The sequence below is a fragment of the Clinocottus analis genome, unplaced genomic scaffold, assembly GCF_023055335.1.
Source record: "Clinocottus analis isolate CAN_PGR_092001 unplaced genomic scaffold, fCliAna1.0.p SCAF_12, whole genome shotgun sequence".
NCBI lineage: Eukaryota > Metazoa > Chordata > Actinopteri > Perciformes > Cottidae > Clinocottus > Clinocottus analis.
In genome coordinates this window covers 13,019,816-13,036,565 of record NW_027175843.1, presented here as the reverse complement: position 1 = coordinate 13,036,565, position 16,750 = coordinate 13,019,816, and the positions used below count along the sequence as shown (strand labels likewise).

At 42.3% G+C, this 16,750-nt stretch overlaps 1 protein-coding gene across 6 annotated transcripts in view; it reads right to left on the bottom strand.

Annotated features, from left to right (window-relative positions):
- Nucleotides 1–16,750, bottom strand: part of dip2a (disco-interacting protein 2 homolog A) — a 73,669-nt gene that overhangs the window by 18,964 nt on the left and 37,955 nt on the right. For 5 of the 6 annotated variants that reach the window (XM_068571871.1, XM_068571872.1, XM_068571873.1 and 2 more), the window contains exons 2-6: nt 13,515–13,586; nt 9,535–9,654; nt 9,324–9,443; nt 4,913–5,185; nt 2,307–2,444 (exon numbers count right to left, since the gene is read on the bottom strand). In XM_068571871.1, coding sequence (XP_068427972.1) covers nt 2,307–2,444; nt 4,913–5,185; nt 9,324–9,443; nt 9,535–9,654; nt 13,515–13,586 — 723 coding nt within the window. The remainder of the gene's footprint in view (nt 1–2,306; nt 2,445–4,912; nt 5,186–9,323; nt 9,444–9,534; nt 9,655–13,514; nt 13,587–16,750) is intronic. The other variant, XM_068571876.1, reaches the window with a different exon arrangement.

Genomic DNA, 16,750 nt, shown 5'->3' with positions numbered 1-16,750 from the left:
GAACAAGACTTGTTTCGTATTGTTAATGAATCCCTCTAAAAGACCAAAACCAATGATGTGTTCATCCATCTCTTCATATTCTTGACTTCGTTACACTGTCTGTGGCTCAAAGCTCATTTGTTACTACCGAAGCCATATTTATTTAAAAATGTCTCATTATATACGGTTTAATTTATAGTATGTAATTTCCTAAAACAGCAGGGCGTTGACGTTCTTAATCAAACGTTACTCAAAACAGAGGAGCATTTGTTGAGGACAATTTTCAGCTGTGGATTATTGAACATTGGGTGCTGTAGGGAGCATTTACAAGGACCGTGTGTGTTGGATGTGCTCAAAATTAACTATGGTGCATATGGTCATTTTAATGAGGGAACATGTCACCCAGGTGAAAAGAGTGGCTCACTGTTTTTTTTTAAACTGTTTTTGCACAACAATTGACATCTGTGGCACCGAGGAATACGCTAGATCAGACTGTGGATGCACGGACAATGCTTGTTAGTCAGATTCATTGTCTTTTTCTGTCTTTTCTTGTGATTTGTGAATGCAAAAGCACCACAATATGCATGCACCATGAGGAAAGGCACATACGGCGTCAGTAACCGGGTCCTAATGGAACCAAAGTTAGTGTGTAGCATGTTTCCACCCAAGTATGTGCTGTTTTCAAAATGGCAACATTACTAGCCGACTGCCATCAAAGAGCACGCTGTGTGGATCCAAACTAACTCAACCTGAGAAACATGAATTGACATATCTGTTAGGATGAGCGCAGAAACCAGTGTGTCAACATGCATATTGTTCATAACCTCGAATGAATAGTTGCACCTGTCACGGACAACAACTTGCTTTAACATCATTAATTTGCAGAGCATGGTTAGACATTGCTTGAAGATGCTATGAATGCTAAGGCCTTTGCAGTACACTCAGCTACAAGGCACACACACGCACACACACACACACACACACACACACACACACACACACACACACACACACACACGCACACGCACGCACACACACAGACACAAACACACACAAATGTGTACCCAATTCACTGCAGCTTTGCATATATTTCTGGAAAACACACACAGTTTGGACAAGTGTTCGACCTGACAGTGGAGGCGAAGGCAGGAACACACACAAACATAAATGCACACGCAGCAGAGTGCACATATAGAAGACTGCCATAGAGTTGGAAGAACGGTTATAAATACCATCCATTAAACTGAGGGATCCTTCACTTCTCCACTCACAGCCTGGAGGAGAGACACATCAGGATGTCAATGGAACAGTCCTGCTAGCATTTGCAGCCAGACAAAGGTGAGAGCGGGCTTAAAGCGCTAAGACACACACTGCCATTGTGCTAGCAGAAACAAAAAGATAGGATTTCTTGCTGCGTTTTTTTTGTTGCAAGTTTTTGTCATTTTTGTTAATGACTTTTTGCAGCGTGGCTTTGAAACACCTTGAACACCAAACCGCCAAAGGGAAGGGAAATAAATGTAACTGTTCACATCTTTTAAAACTCTCTTTTCAGGTGGGCCGGTTATGCATTTATCAGCGGCAAAAACCCAAACTACACAAACATTCTTGACGACCGAGGCCGGACGGCTGGAAGGAAATAGATCTGCTGAAGCACTGTTCCAGTTTCTTCGCAGCGAGCTCATACATTGAACATTAATTCATAGCTGGATTCACCTCTGACGTTGAATGAGTCGGGCTGGAAGAGAGACAGGAACGCAGTGGCGCTGCTTTTAACCACTGCTCGACAAGATTGTTATGTGTGGCCACTCTTTGAAGACGATAAGCTTGGTGTATACACTTTAAAAGCATTCATCTTAAAGCATGACTCAAGTTGACCTAATACCACGGAGAAATATTGAGTTCAGTTGTGTGTCCTAAACATTGTAATGACACACCCTCTTGGCTTGACTCCAGTGGCTACCCGTCTCTACACTGCACATTTGGTGCACACTAGACTGTGCTGCTGGAATGATGGATGATGTTTAGTGGCTATTAATTGTGTATTTACTCAAGCTCTAATAACATGACAAGAACTGAATCTTGTGAGTAAATGTTTCTGGACAAACCATTAGCAACTGTGTGTGTTTTTTATTGGTGGGGAAGTGTTGCCATGGCAACATAAGGAGGGTCAGTCAGCAGCTTGTGCCGGTCTGACGAAGCAGAAGACAGAGGGACCGACAGCAGGGGAGATAGGGAGGTGACCGGGTTCCTGTGTGTCTGTGTGTGTGTGTGTGTGTGTGTGTGTGTTTGTGCGTGTGTGCGTGCGTGCATGAGAGTAGGAAACTCACCATCTGCAGTCTCCATGACGCTGGTGTGGTGGATGTAGCCCCGGGAAACGCCTCGCACCGAGGCCACCTGGGGACGCTCCGTATGAAGCGAGGAGCGCTCCGACAGCCCCGTCACATCAGGGGGCGCCGAGTGGTTATCTGTGATGAGTGGGGCGTCGGGGGTCAAAAGGTCAAACGCCAGGCCTATTTTGATCTCTACATTTAGTATCTATCGTTACTAAATTCAAATATATAAACAAAATGATCCGACAGCTTAGGGATTGGATTAAGAGGCTGGAAATGGAGAGCCCTTGCAGAAGAGTGTGTTTTAACATTTTTTTTTTAATATGCTTTACATCCTTTTTAATGACCTGCCGTGAACATGAACGAATGTTTCTATTCAGAAGATATGTTCCCCTCAGTGCAGAACAGGATGGTATGATTAACAGGAAAGCCTGGGGACATTGTGACGACCTCTTTCTGTGCGTAGCCCCAAAAAAAGGAATCCTTACAATAAAGTTTCAAAGCTTTCACACTCCCTGTCTACTATATAAGTACACCATTACAACTGAAACCAATTCAATAATACAGATCTGACACACATTCTATATTTAGGAAGATTACGATGTCCATCTTTTGTAGACACTTCACACAGGTGTGACTTCACCTGTTTATCATTGACGTCAAAGTGAGTAGTGGTGTTGGACTGGATTGTATTTTAGTGGAATGCGCTTCTGATATTCATCCCCGCTCGTGTTTATAAATGGGGTGGGTAAAACATTATATTTTTGGATAAAACTTTTCAATATAATGTTAAACACCACAGCAAACCACAACCTCGAAGAAATGTTAAATGCAAAGATTTTAACCCTAAATTCTATGGGGACATGGAGTTGTTGTTGGCACCAACACAAACCAACGTTAATCAAGGTTATAGAGAGCTGAGCAAAAAAAAAACAAAAAACAGATGCGTTTCTGTATTAATTAAATATACCATGTGCACACCAGACGTGTGATTTCAAAAAGTGTCCTGGCCTTCGAGTCATTATCTTTTGCTGAAGTGAATGACAGACAGAATCATAGTTTGAGGGGTCAAGGAACAGGATAATATGGGATATGTATTTACAGCTTCATTCAGCAGCAGTAACTGCTGCTACTTTATGACAGGAACCTTGAGGGAACGACAGGCTGGACAGAAATCTGACAGCTCCATCCTAACAGGGTATCGTTCCGCCAGCAGACACACATGAACACACACATACTCGTGAGACACGGTCTCACTTTGCCGCTGCTAAGAGAGACGAATGAAGATGAATCCACTGCATTTCATTAACTAGCTTGCGGCTTCACATTGCCGCAGTGACACGCGAAGCCCTCTCACATGACTGAATGACAGTGAGATGGCAGACTGAGACGGCTTGTCAGAGAAAGGTAAATTAAGGTTGTTTTCACAGCTGTAGTAAGGTTCATTTGGTTGGACTGAAACATTTAAAGGTCGCTTCTTGAACAGATTTCACAACCAGCGGATGAATTTGTTAATAATTTAGCTTTTTAAATCATGCTAAATAGAAGCCGGTGGTTGGTTCACAAACAAACTGCAACAGGGCAAACAGAGTTTAGTCAGCATCAGGCTGCTATTCATAGCTTTCACACCAGCGCAGCCTTATGCCTGATTTATACTCCTGTGGTTGTTGTCTGCGAGCTCCACAAACAATCTGAATGAGCTCGTGTGCAAGCTTTTCCGCAAGCTTAAGTATAAATTAGGCTTGAAGGGGCTTTCACATTCAACCTGTTCAGCACAGTTGAAAAAAACAACAACTAATCGTGATAATGCAGGAAGTCAAACGCCAAAACAGACTGCGTAACTTCATTATTAGTCCTCTTGGTTCATATGCAAAAAATAGGTGTGAACAGGAACTGGACCAAAACTAAAATGTATGATTGTCTCCCCTTGGTCCAAACCAAATGAACCAAACTACCACACTCTGTCACACGGTTTCCTTTGTCGTGCCTCATCAAGTGCTTTTGTGGAACTGTTGGGAGATATGGCTTTGGCAGTAGCAGATGCGAAAGACATTGCGTTCTGCAATTGAGCTACAGTTTAAGAAGCTGTCTAAGCAATATAATACAACTTAATCATACATTAAGAGGCTACCTTTGATAAAACAAAATGTGAATGGCTGGCACCAAACATCTGATGTAATAAACTAAAGTAAGACAACGGATAAAGCAGAAATAAAGTCTGCAGAATCTGTAATACCTGAATATATAAAGTATATTGTAGATGAATGAGTTCAAACCCATACAGGTAAGCAGTAGTATCTGCAGGCTTGTAAAAGTACTAATGTTGATCTACTGTCAAGGCAATGCAACTTAAATCAGAAGGATTCCACCAACACACCTGAACAGTGAGAATACTATATGAATAAAAACTATTTAAAACATTGAATACTGGTTCCTATCGTGGTATGAAAACACTATCTCAGTCGAGTTACAGAATACCTTACTTCAACTCACAACCATCTCTGGACTACCAGAATGAGAGCGCTGCATCAATTAAAAGGGGGATAAGAACATACAGATTGCCGTCATTTCATGGCATGTTAGACTGCGTGTGTGTCACTGACCTAGCTGGGTGTGTGCCATAAAGTCAGCCAGTGCGGTAGCTGCGGCGTTGGCGTTGAGGGCTGCGTGGGAAGTGGTGTTGGTGGTGGTGGTGACGGATCTCCCTCCTGGGTGGGATGAGGTGGATGACGCGGAGGATGAGGTGGACGAACCCTGGATGACACGGTTAAACCAGTGCTCAACGGCTGGGTGGCCGTGGCCCTGGTAGGGCGTCGAGGTGGCCAGACGTCCCTGGCGGCGGAGTGAGCCCTCGTCTTCTGACGCTGAGGAGGTGTCTGTGTTTGACAGGTCAAGACAGGGCAACGTCACAACAGTGGACAAAGATATGGGGCTGCAGGATTTAGATGATATGCTGATGATACATCATTTTACTTATACATACTGGAGAGAGTACATATAAGCAAGTGGGCTGGCCAGATGAGTTCAATGCAGATGGAAAATGTTGATCAAGATGTTGTATTATGTTGCCTATATGAATGATAAAGTGTCATAGACGTTGACAACAAACAGACTAGAGTGTTTAATATTCGTAGACAACGACAGAATGAAAAAAATAATATAAAATAATAACAAAGGAACAAAGGTAGCTTTTTAAGGAAAATATGTACGGTGAAAACTATACAAAGTTATAGTGAGTCGCTATAACGAGGCAGTTATGAGAACTGTCTGACTTAACCAAAACTGGTATTCTTGCTTGAAAGGATTTGGAAAAACATCTGTACACTGTACTTGCAATACATACTCAACCTAAAATAGCCTGACCAAATTTCCTTTATAGCATTGGTATGATACTTTGGAATAGCGGTGTATCCTTAAGTTAGTGTTTGGACTCAAACACAGTCACTGATGATTTTACCGTCTCTCCCTTGAGACAGCTGTGAGCAGTTGGTCTCAGCAAAAATAGCCCAAACAGGAACAACTTCAAAGCAAAGTCAGGATCATTCAAAAATGAACACATTCCATTTCATCTGCCAAGTACCCAGAAATGTCTCTTTCGACAGAACCACTGAAGTTTCACAAAAGCGGGCCAGTCTGAGATTTGCATTTTGCAAAGAACCGAGTGTAATGAAAGGGCTAAACGGGCTTCGGCATCGTCCTCTTGAGAAAATGAAACAACTGTTTTCAAAAATCACAGAGAAAGGTCAGACTACTCCCACATTATTCATGTTTAACGAAGTAAACCGCAGCAACCCATATAAGCAACCAAACCCGTTCACACGTCTCAAAATATAACACACAGCATACTTTATAAAACAAACCCATCCCAAGTCCACTGATACCTCTTTACTGATCCCACCAAGGCAGTTTGAGCTGCAGAATTTGGTGTATAGATAGCACAACAACAAAGTATTATATGACAGCTGTCTGACAGGAAAACTGTCTTTGCAGTGGGACCAACACTTTTGAAACCCAGAGCTCCATTCAGGAAATAAAATCAAGCCAGAGTGGTACAGGGAAGAGACAAACAGTGTCCTTGCACTGTTTCAATCCAGATACACTTGAGGGACAATCAGGTGTCAGACTCACACAGCCAGTGATAACGCTTGTAAAGGGATGATGTAGTCCGTCGGTGTTATTGTTCTGCTTTCAGTTGGCCTAGATGGTGACGTAATGACTTGGATCTTTAGCCTGCGGGAAAGCACGCTGGTTCTTAGAAGATTCGCTTGTTGAACCGACTGTGAACTGGCACCAGCACCAGCCAGTTTGAGTTGGGAGAAATAGGGTATGAGAGGATGAGAGAGAGACATTTAGAAAACAGAGAGTAAGCCTGTGTGTGTGTGAGATCAGCACGTGCCTGAGGTTGTTCTCTAAAGTAATAAGCCTTCTTGCAATCAATCTGCCACTTAATCACTCACAGTATATAGTGACAAGTAAAGTCCATCAACTGAGGCCTTCAAAGCAAGGCTGGAGGAGGTTTGATCATAACAAGCTCGAATTTAATGTCTCTACAACCAGCAAACTCATGGGGGTTATCTTGCATTTATGAGTCTGTTTGTTATTTCTCTGCCGCTGTCCAATCTGTCTCACAATCTCAGTAACCTTGACACTGGTACACAGAGGGAGAGTGAAACAGAGGACAGAGAACAAATGCAAAGCAGAAATAGAGAGGTGGAAAGAATGAGACGGAAACTAAAAAGGAAAAAGAGATATTAGTCACAGATAACCAGACAAAAACAGGGATAGTAAAGAGTGAGTTAGAGAAAGGTAGTCAGAGATGTAATATTTGGAGATAGAGAGGAACATAAAAGAGAGTAAACTTAAGCAGAAACAGATCTCACTATACTGGCTGTGTACAGATGGCATCCTATTGGAGTCTCCAGGTTCCATCTATGCTTCATCTTTGTAGAATAAATGTTAAATCAATTTTATCCGATTGCCAACTAGTAGTGAAAATAAGACTAAAGTGGTATTTGGGCACAGTAGTGTTTTGAGCTAAATGCTAACATCAGCATGATAACATTGCATTGACAGTGTTAAGCAGATACAATGGGTACCATGTTTATGCCAACATTTGCTAATATGCTCTTTACACAAAGTCTAACTGAGCCTGATAGTAATGTAATTTTCATTGCAGGGATTCGGTTCTAAACCAAAGTGCTGGACAGATCCGAAAATGATTAGCATTCATGCCAAGGGGAACATGAATGACTCAACCAAATTTCATGGCAAACCCTTCAAATAGTTGTCGAAAGCACAAACATACACCTCATGGTGGTGCTAAAGTAGAAGTCAAGACTGTCCACTGCATGGTACGGCACAGCTTGCTTGTCTCGCTCCAAACTATTACTATACTAGATTTATTTTAAAAAGCAGCCCATGCCGTGGTCATGTGGCGAGGTACAGACTTTCCTCTGTTTGGTTGTCCATTAAAGGATCAAGCGAACACACATGATGTCATGTCAGTTTCACGCAGCGTTGCAATGACGATCAGCTGAGAATCACACCTTCAGGGGGTACTATCTGCAGTGGAACTGAGCCGAGCCCAATCGTGCAGTGGAAATTAGGCAAAGGACTGTAGGCTTCATCCTCTGGAGAACATGAATGTCTCTTCCGAATTCGATGGTAATCCGTCTCATAGATATTTCAGTCTGGAATCAAATAGTAGACTGACGGACCGACTCTCAAACCAATATTGCCATAGGGTGATGTCGCTAGCACTGCTAAACACAGAATAATCTCAAGCATTGCTAAACGTGTTGTTGTAACTCTTGGTCTGTACATTGGCTACACATACTGTATTATTTTGCTCACATTACTACTAGTTCTTCACAATCAGACATGGAGTGTTCGAACACGTAGTGTGACCAGATGCAAACCAGCCACAGTAGAGTAGCAAGATAAGAGTTGGAAAAGGAAAAGGTTGATCAATGTGCATGAGTGTTAAATACAGATACCAACAATAGGGGGACTTGTTCATCTAAATATGACTTAACAGCACCATTAGTGGCCAACATATCCACCACCCTATTACCTCCTCATAAAATGTTGCTAATGCTGTCTAATGAAACCATTTCAATTCAAATCTCAGATTAAATGTGACATGTCATGCTATGTCACTGTGTGCCCACTAATACCTGCAACTGCCATTAGAGTTGAAAATCTAGCAGAGCCTCAAATGATACTGTATGTTCAGTGTATGATTTTATGGATCTGTTAGCCATAACTAAGCACTTGATCTCAGTACAACACTCAGAGTGACCACGAATAGCCCCCTCCTTCGACTGTTCAAACCCCAATGTCTGAGCTTTTAATCCGTTTACTCACTGCACCGCTGTGTCGTCTCTCTTTACCCAAGACATGAGGCTCTAAGGCCCAACCAATTAACTCTTAAACACCAATGATAAAGCCACTGCAGTATTAAGAGACTGGAAAGTTTGCTCTCTTCAAATCTTGCACTTATATCTCACTAATTAAAGATGATTAAATAGCTTTTTTGGAAACAATGGTGCAAAATCAGACAATACAACAAATGATTTTTCGGCCTTGAAGATCACAACCCAAAAGAAAGCTGCAGAACACAGTGAAATGACATTAAAATAAACTGTCCCACACAATTCAAGCCGTTATAAAAGCAGGCAAAAGGTCATGATTTTGAGACTATGTTAAAAATCTGATTATGCATCCATTATGCAATGCATGTGGGAAGGTCTCCCTGGGAACACAACAGTGAGAACTGAGCCCTTTTGAGTCACACAGAATGGACACATTCATCAAAATGCATATTTCTTTCCAGTAGCAAAAGCTTGACAACATCATCTTCCACCACTGGACACAACAGAGTGTCAGCATCTTACACTCCAATGCTCATGCGAGCACATGGAAACAACCTATTGTAAGCATTAAACCTGGGCTGCGTGTTTACAGGATAAAGCGTGCCCTTCGGGAACAGTGTTACAGGAACAGAGATCTCACCTGGTGGGGTGCATGCCTCAACAGAAGACTGAACTAGTACAGATCGTCTCTTAGAGGGCATTGGCATCTTCCTCTCCTTGTACTTTGCCAAAGCTGCTTGGACGGCTTCTGTGTGCAAATCTAAGAGAACACATAAACACAGTTAAGCTCCAGCATAAAAGAAGAGCACCAGGCATTGAAAATCTCCAGGCAGTATGGGAGACATGATTACCAGATCTGAAGCGTTCATCCCGGGTGTTGGCTGCCCGGGACTTGTTGTGTTTGGAACCTGGGAGAACAGCTTGGGAAGATGCCTGGATCCGGTTGTCAATTTGCAGAGAAGGATCTACACCTGTAGAGAGACGAAGCAGTTTGTAACAGGACAGAAACAAGATGTATACCCGCATATACACTCTTTGCAGAATGTCCCTTGCACATGAAGCAGCACTTCTGAATATTGCTCGAATAGATCCAGTAGCCACAAGCTTAATGGTAATCCCTATTTAGGCTGCTTTATTCTAATACAGTAGCTTGGAGTTGAGAAAGTCTTCACTTAAATTAATCCAGCCTCTCTCGCAACGTTCCAGCTGCCCAGTTTTCAAGGCAATCAAATGCAAATGACACAGACGTAACAGACATGAGGCGCATTCTGATAGAGTATCAAACACTAAGTCATCGACCTTTCTGTGCTCCGCGTGACACAGGCAGTGATTCATCCTTTTGATTATGCAATTTTCATTTGAGCCTCATTAAGTTACTAGTGGTTAACATCAGAGGGGAAACCCAGAACTAGCGCCTGAAGGAAAATTGTGGGTTGAGCTGTTTGTAGTCTTCCACCATTGACTTCTCCTCATGCTCTAGTACGAATGTGTTTGATGTATGTATACATATTTCAAATTCATCAGAGGATGTAAAATATGACTAAATGAGATTAGTCTTATTTTACTGTATGTCACAAGTTTGATCCAGATAAAATGTCAAACCATTATTTATTCACAGAAAAATCCTCATCTTACTCCTATATGGTATATCATGTTTTGCATGTTACATATCTAAATTCACAAATTATTTGTAGTGCTAATATATATTATAGGAACACACCAACTAAAGGAATCTTCCACAACTTGTTTGTATTTCTGTGATAAGTAATTAACGCCCTTAGCAGTTATTTTAGGCAGAGTTGAGGGACAACTTTACAAACAATGGAACAGGAAGCCATCAAAGTATCAGTTTCTGTACTATCACTCAACAATACATCTGACAGCTTTATAACATATGTTTTCCCGACAGTGGGACAGAGATGAAAGTACTTTTTAAAACGATGCTCCTGTAGCCCTAGTCTCAATATGCAATACCAACTAGTGCCATGTTTCCACATCCTCCTGCCAGTGTCCGTCTGTATTTTCAGCCTACTTTCTGATACCTAAACACTATGTAAAATAGCAGCAAAACAAAACCAAATACATTACACTTTGTGTGATTAAGGAACTAGAACCCTTGTTTGAGGTGACAAACACAAACTTAAAACATCATATAGTCAGGTTTTCAGCTACAGTCTGGATACTAAAATATACAGTACCGAAGACATGAACTCCAGGAAATCCTCATATGCAAACATTGCCAACTGAGTTCACTGCAATGCATTACCAGGCGGTCCAGGTACAACAATTGTCAATAGACAGTTGCATATATGTCTGTCTTTACAAGTGTAACCATCAGAAAACCGCCTTTGAAGGACAGAGTCCTCCCATGCCATGTTCATCCAGCTAGATCCAACACCAAGCTGGCTGGCCGGTCAGACACGCGGCCAGCCAGACAGCCATCAGCCCGCCTGGCCTTTCAGCAGCAGCTTAGTGGGGATAAGCGAGCTCCACATTGTCAGCAACTCTCGGACAGCAGCAGCACACACACGAAAATGCTGAGCAACATTCACACACGCTTTGACTAAATCTATTTAATAACACCTTCAAATTTTAGCCACGCCTCATTAAGGACAAAGGTCATTTAAAGACACATAATGCATGGAGTTTGACACACACACACACACACACACACACACACACACACACACACACACACACACACACACACACACACACACACACACACCCACATACAAACATCACATCCCCCTGGGCATGGATAGACACATCAATATATTATGCTGGTCCTTTACATCGCTTTGACAGCCCAGTCACACATCAGCCTTTCTCCAGCCCCTGGAGGAATCAGGTCGATATAAACACGCCAGGCCACGAGACCCGGTTGCTGGGAAGAACACACTTGTGAGACACACTGCACAGAGCCAATCAGAGGCTTGCTTCGTCACAGCAGATGTTGTTATTGGCCCATAGTGCTCCCTGATGAATTTTTAGCATCGGTCTGATGCCTACACTTCTTACAGGTGTGGCGGCTTATGACACAAGTGCTGTGTCTCTCTTCTTAGAGAGCAAATACGCTTGGCTAATGACTTGCATCCACGACCCGATTGTATATTAGAATCACAGACATTTATAAATGATTTAAATGGCATGGTGCCTAATATGAAGGCATGGATGGCAATTTAAAAGTGAACGAGCTGGGACCCAGCAACAATTTAAACCCAATGTCAAAAACAAAATCACTCAAAATAAGACAACACTATATTCTTAATGAGGATGGAGAAAATGTCCCCCAGAGCTCAATTTGACACACTCAGAATCACAACTTTTCCTAAATGTTTATTTAAACCATACTATAAACTATAAACCAATCTGGTTTATAGTTTAAACATTTAGTCTTAAAGCTCACAGTGCAGGTACAAAACACTCAAATCAAAGGAAATGCAATTACTTTGTCATGATCCAAACAATCTGGCTTTGTACCCTACTTCATTGTGCACACATACGGTCCTGTGACTACAGAGAAATATAAGGCAGCAAAACGGTTTGTGACATTTTGCATGGAGCTCAAAAACTTTTAATCTGCCGGTCTCCTATTTCCACCCAGCAGCTGTTAAACCCTAACCCACTCATTCACCGTGCTGGATGGATGTGTCATTAATTCCCAACACATCCATTCATCCCGTTGGGAGAATGTCACTCATAGCAAAGCCCATTTATTTCTGCCCTACATCCATCATTTCCCTTTTTTAAGTGTTAGGATCCAGACCAAGTGGATCTGACAATGAAAGACAGGAAGAAAACATATGAATCCACGATAACAAGAAGGGAAAGAGAGCAAGAGAAAGACATAGCATGAAGGAGATGATCCTCCCAAGCTGAATAACAGGCCTGCTAACCCCAGTGGAAAGCCTTGACTGAGCGTCCCACAACAGACTCTGGTTTCCACTGAGGCTTGCCATTCTGATAGCAGGCCAAACCGATGACTGCCATGGAGCCAGGTTTAAGAACGGGGAAGCATGAAGTATACAGACATTGGCTCCTCTCTGGGGTTTCGGACCGAGTGACTGCTCGACTGGGGCTAAAAATACATTGAATTGATATATAAATGTGTGTACACAGTCAAAAGCCAGAGAGTGATAACAAGTCGAGACATACATCTTGGAAAATTCACGTCCCCCTGTTTTTTCACAGTTAATTCTTCTCAAACACCTACAGCTTAAAACAGGAAGTAATATGCACTAATATGCACAAACTGCATTACATAAACAAAACATGCCTCTAATGATTAGCATTCTGTAAGACAGGAGCTTATAATTTGCATAATGAAAGCCACACTCAAAGAAAAACAATTGAGACAAAATCTAGACCTGATATCATTCCAGCAGAGAGACCGAATATTTACATTTCCAAGACAGTCTATCTTCATTGTCTTGGTTGGTTAACATCTATTTGGATTTGGCCCCTACAAACACTATAATACTGTGGCTGCTGCAGGGCTATGGCAATAATAACAAAGGATTACAGAACCACAGTTAAAGAATTAAGGGCACAGATGAATTACATAAATGAAATACAATAAACTTCTCAACTAGTTTTAGATTTCTTGTAGGCTGAGTGTTTACATTTGTGGATTTTATTTTAGATTTCTCTTTCTTTTTTTCTTTTTTTTTTAATGTACTGTATGTGAACGAAGATACATCAATAATCATCACTATTAAAGTCATAAGATTCTTTTTTGCCCACTCTAAATGCTATGCTAACAGACCGCCAGGGGATAAATATAAACCTGCTCTGGACAGTAAATTCCCTGCAGGCCTGTGTGCCTTACCTTGGATCTGGGGGACGTATGGTGCCAACAGCTTTCCTCTTTTCTTCTCATAGCCCTTTTGAGTGATGTCCCCTGTACAGATAGAGACAGAGAAAGACAGAGGAACAGACAGACAGAGAGAGAAGAATGGGGGCAGAGAGATGAGTCATTAGCTCTGCCGTGCCCTGGTGGTGGTGGTGTGTGTGTGTGTGTGTGTGTGTGTGTCCACGGATCACACTGCCATGCTGGTTACACTGGCACCACGGAGCACCAGAGGAGGGTTGCGTTAGCAGACTATCAGCTTTCAACCACTGGAAGGATGTCTCTCTCTTTCTCTCTCTCTCTCGCGCGCACACACACACACACACACACACACACACACACACACACACACACAGGAAATGACATTGCAATTGAAAGATGTTCAAGCTGACAGATATGGTAGCGTGAAGAATTTCCGACCGAATACTTGAATGATAACATCGACAAGGCAAGAGCCATTTAAAAGATCATTTGTCTGGTATGATGGGAACATTTTCCCTCACAGTGTTTTTACCAAAAGTAAAAACAAACTGCTGATGTCAGCATGAACTGAATCCCCCTCAATTGTCTCGTCACACATAATTAAGGCAGTCTGTTAAATAAGATCTAGCTGCGTGGTATTTTTAATAGCCCTATTTGAAAGAAACATCAATGTACAAGCCTTTTCAAACCTAGAATTTAACTAGATTAAATGAAGATAGAGAAAAATGAGGGCAGATAGAGATAAAGTGGGGTAGAGTAAAGGTACAAGGCAAAGTGATATAACAACTCTATGCAGCAGGATGTATAACTTCACTCGGTTAATTGTCTGTCTTTAGACTTGGCAAGCTGTAGAAAAGACCCAAAGAAAGAAACTTATGCCGGTTGTTAAGACGGGATGGGAAAGAAGAACATGGGTTTCCTACAAACGTAAAAACACAACCCAAATTTAAGATCTATTAATCTGATAAGAAAGAAATCAGATTGGTAACGGTATTGGCAGATACAATACATTGAAGTATCAGAATCAGTATCAGCAGAAAAAGTTGGACTGGTCCATCCCTAATCACAGTGAGGATTGCTTCATGAACTGAACAGTATATGTCGTGCCCTTCAATTGCCTTTCTTCCCAGATGTTCTAAACCAGTGAAATACAACATATTTTCTGCGAGACATCAAATCAATCACTCCATGACAGTGTCACCAAAAATGCAAAATCCAAAATTAAATCCATGTCCACCTGTTCAAAAGACAGAGACTTATGTCACTGACTTGTGGCTATTTGGGGATGTGAGACGTCACGTTGTTTCTGTATATTAGACAGAGTGGGAAGAGGCTGATGGGGCGGAGACAGAAGAGTTATTGATTCACTGGGAGAGGGCTGACTGACAGCACCTCTAATACACAAACCATGCGAATATACATAAACACAAGACCTCTCAAACAAACCCCCAACACCCTCGAAGGATGAACGAAAAAGAGGAGGAAGGGTCTAGAGGAAAATATGCCAGTCAAACAGTCAGGCTGGAAGAAGTGTCAAAGTCAACAGACACTTGACGTGACATATGCATCGCTTTGGCAGGAAGCTAGAACTGCTCACAATCAGAGTCAACGCAAGATATCAGTGGTCAGATTTCCCATTGGATGTCAACACTGGAGTCCAATAGAAATCTCTCTATGCTTTGTATTCATCTCTGTAGGCGCTCAGTGGGGGCCATTAGGGTGAAGGTTAAGTGAAAATGCAATAAGTTCAATAGGGCTATCTGAACAGAACAAATTGATTAAGTCATGTGATCCCATTTTTCATCTCACCGTGTGGAATATTTATTTGACTGTCTCCTTATGTGTTTAACCTATATTAACTAATAAAATATCCCCTATCAATTTATAGATATATAATCTGGATTAATCTTTTCTCCTCGGGCCTCTTGAACCCAACAGTGTGGTAGTGTAAAGACAGGTGTTGGCGGTGACACTGGTTGCAGCACTGGTCCTGAGTCACCAGTAACAGCTGAATGCCCGCACTGTTAAATGTCCAGGAGAGCTGGAGGCTCACAACAATACAGTGCTGTTCACAGGCCGGGCCGGCTGACCTAACATGGACTCTTTCTGGTGATAAGTGTGTCTGTTTGTATGCGTGTACATCAGTATATGTTTGTGTGCATGCCAGCATGTCTGAGTGTGCGCACTACAGCAGCCGACCAGCCTGACAACCACACAATAGAGGGCTATTCTCTGTGGCGGCTCCAAGTTCTGGCTGGCAGCCTTGGTGACCGAGCGGCTCCTAGTACACACTGATCCATCAAGTTATGTCTCAGAGAAGCTAATCTTTTCATCTGAGAACAAACAGCTTTGTCAATAAATATGGAGGAATGGACTCAAGCGTGCAATGGTAAAAAACACGTCTTCAAACGCTAAACAAAAAAGTCTGAGGCGCCAGAGGATTTCAATGTTTACCATGTGAGTGTGTATAAAGTGTGTGTTTGCATTTGCTCGCACTTATATTTGTGCGTGCACTCACAGACAAATGCTCCATTTCCTTTCTCTGCTTGATCTTTGAGTGCCTCCATAAGAGAAAAATAGGAGGATTCAAAGGTCAATATGTGGCCTGCCGCCTGGGGAATAACTGAGGGGGGAGAAGGTGGTGGGATGCAGAGGAGAGAACGATGGAGCGATGGATGGAGGGAAGCTTAGTGCAAACACCACATTGCACAGTCACTAGGGACACGCTTGTAGCTTATAGTGTATTTACAGCAGAGTGGAAAACACTTCATTTGACCCCCCCACACCCTTCTGCGCTGACTACTACTTTACCACATAATTGAGCTGTAAAGAAAAAGGGAAACGGTGTATCATTAAACGAGCACCTAGGAGGGAGAGGGGTTGAATTAAAACTGACAACAAATGTGTCAAAGCAGGAGAGGGAAGGTTGAGGGGATCGTTAGAGATCACCACCAGGGACCACCACCAGTTTTCTTTCCACAACCTGCATCTACCTTCATCAAAACCAACCTTCTTTGTGGCTTTCATCCCTCCACCCTCTTCACCTTCTTCACCCTAAACATTCTAGGCATCTTTTGCCCTCTCTTTTTTAATTACGTGCAGCAGTTTTTGCTTGTGGGGCTAAAGGGATAAAAAAAAAAGGGATATCACATCACATGTCCACATTTTTAGGGCTATAGTCTTGGGATGTTAACCTCCATTCATCTGAAGTGGCAAGATTCCAGACCAGAGAC